Genomic DNA, 2,235 nt, shown 5'->3' on the forward strand with positions numbered 1-2,235 from the left:
ATGGCTCTGTCAACTACTACTCATATACATATAGGTACAACCTTTCAGATGAAGAGAGGAATAAGAGAAGAAGAAAGAAAAAAGGGAACAATCCCAAGAGATGATTTAAATCCACAAAGGCGGACCCCTAATAGATAAAAGTCATAAATAACGCTGATAATGGGGTCTCCTGGCATCTAAGACTCTTTTTAGACTTATAAAAGGTCCAAACACACCTATAAACTGCACAAATCGAAATTATTGTTACTCCACAAAAAAAATGAGGTCTGCACGCAAACCATAAACTTATATTTTTTTCATCATTTTTCAAAGTTTATCTGATTCAAAAATCGATCAAACTATTTCATAAAAGGAAATTATGTCATCAAACTTAAATATGGAAAACAGGTCCCATACCAAAATAGTTTTAAGTTAAAGATTCACAATCTTTAACATTATGAAACTTTTGTTTCATTTTTTGCTTGTATTGCGTTTCCTTTTTCTTAACACTTTCCATATTTCATTATGATCTTCTAATTCCAGAATTCGACAAGTCAAACATGATCAAGATAATTTGAAAAATAATCTAGTCAAGTTTAACAATTTTAGTACGAGAAAAGCAGAGCAAAGTATCATTCGAAAATGCTAAAAAGGAAGAGGAGTTGTCAGAGCAGCGTTTCTTGGAACAACAATTTGAAGAGACGAAGGAAAACATTATTTTACTAAAAGATCAAAAAGTGAGCCAATATTAGATTTCCTAAACTAACCCTTTCTAACGGAAGTTTATAAAATTGCTCCAAATATGTTTACAATGGATTTTATAGATGAACTTTTCAGGAATATGCTCTTGAAGTGTCCTTTAGAATAAATGCAACTTTTTTTTAAAAGTTTAACCATAAAAAAAAGGGTATTCACTAACAGAGGTTTAATAAATGAGCTTTAACTGAAAAGTATTTTAATATTTTTTTTTTTTTTTCAAGGAAAATATAAAGGACTTGGTATCTGTCAAAAAGGCTTTAAGGAATATCTTCAAAAATTTGTAGAGCATGAGATATCGCGTAATCGCTATAAGGATATCGATGAGATGATGAAGAGATGTGAAACCCTCATCACTACTCGAGAAGATCTTTTAAAATCCTTGAACAGTATCAAAGACCAGATAAAAGAAAAGGCAAATAGATTAGATAATCTCAAAAAGGAACATGAAGAGCAAATCATACAACTGAAAAAGGAGCAAGGGGATTTGAACATCAAATACAATGAAAAAGAGAAACAAAAAACGAAGCTCAAAATTATTCAGGAAAAGTGTATCAACGAGAAGGTTCAGAGGAGTCTCCTAATGGCAAATATTAAGCTTAGTCTTCAAACCCTTTGGCAATATGTTCAATCAAGAAAAGTGAGGCTTTGTTTGATTCATTATTATCTTACTATAACCTGTATTGGTCGGAGTTATTAGGTGGCGTCCACAAACAGACAAGCAACCTCTGTTATAATAATATAAATATGTACCACCCCCCCTTTTTTTTTTTGATTTTATATGACGCCCTGACCTTTTGTAACACACACTTCTACATAAATTGACACTAATTGCACATTCAAAATATAATGCTGACAGACAGACAAACTTTTCCTTCAATGATATAGATTCTCCTTTGATTTATCTACAGGTCATCCTTCCAATAAATGTCATTTCAAAAGGAGAATTAAGGAAACATCGAGGAGTTGATCCAATGGGAAAGAAAAGTATTGTCGAAGAACAGATTTCCTCTGTTCTAGCCCACATAATAGATCTGAAAGTTAGTAATGCATTTGAATTTCGAGATTGTCATAATTACTTAAATGTATATATATATATATATTTTTATAGATAGTAATTGATATCATTGAGAAAACAGAGGATGTTGGCAATTATTTAGCTCCAATACCAACAGATTGATCATACGGATATTGACCTAACACCATTCATGTCAACGGCGTAGTTTACTTACATATACCGGGTGTAGTAAAGGTCCAGATACAATTTCCGCTTCACCTTTAATAAGAACTAGCTTATAAACTAATAATGACAAGACAAATAAAGATTGGTCGACATATTGTAAAAATACAGATATAAATTTCATTCAATAACAGAGCCACTTACAGCAATAATTTACTCAAGGCGCAATCGGAAAATAAAGTAGAGTCTTAACAATATCCGAGGACAATGAGGTCCATTCATTCGTGATGACGCGTTTCAAGAAAATGACACTATTACAG

At 31.9% G+C, this 2,235-nt stretch overlaps 1 protein-coding gene across 1 annotated transcript; it reads left to right on the plus strand.

Moving 5' to 3' along the window:
* Positions 1-959: 959 nt before the first annotated feature.
* LOC121131348 (uncharacterized) lies at positions 960-2,105 on the plus strand (the record flags this gene model as incomplete). Its single annotated transcript, XM_040726825.2, has 3 exons — positions 960-1,375; positions 1,647-1,775; positions 1,847-2,105. Coding segments are annotated over 3 exons (614 nt in total), but the record flags the coding sequence as incomplete, so codon positions are not given.
* Between the last annotated feature and the right edge of the window lie 130 nt (positions 2,106-2,235).

This window comes from Lepeophtheirus salmonis, unplaced genomic scaffold (genome assembly GCF_016086655.4).
Source record: "Lepeophtheirus salmonis unplaced genomic scaffold, UVic_Lsal_1.4 unplaced_contig_4751_pilon, whole genome shotgun sequence".
NCBI lineage: Eukaryota > Metazoa > Arthropoda > Copepoda > Siphonostomatoida > Caligidae > Lepeophtheirus > Lepeophtheirus salmonis.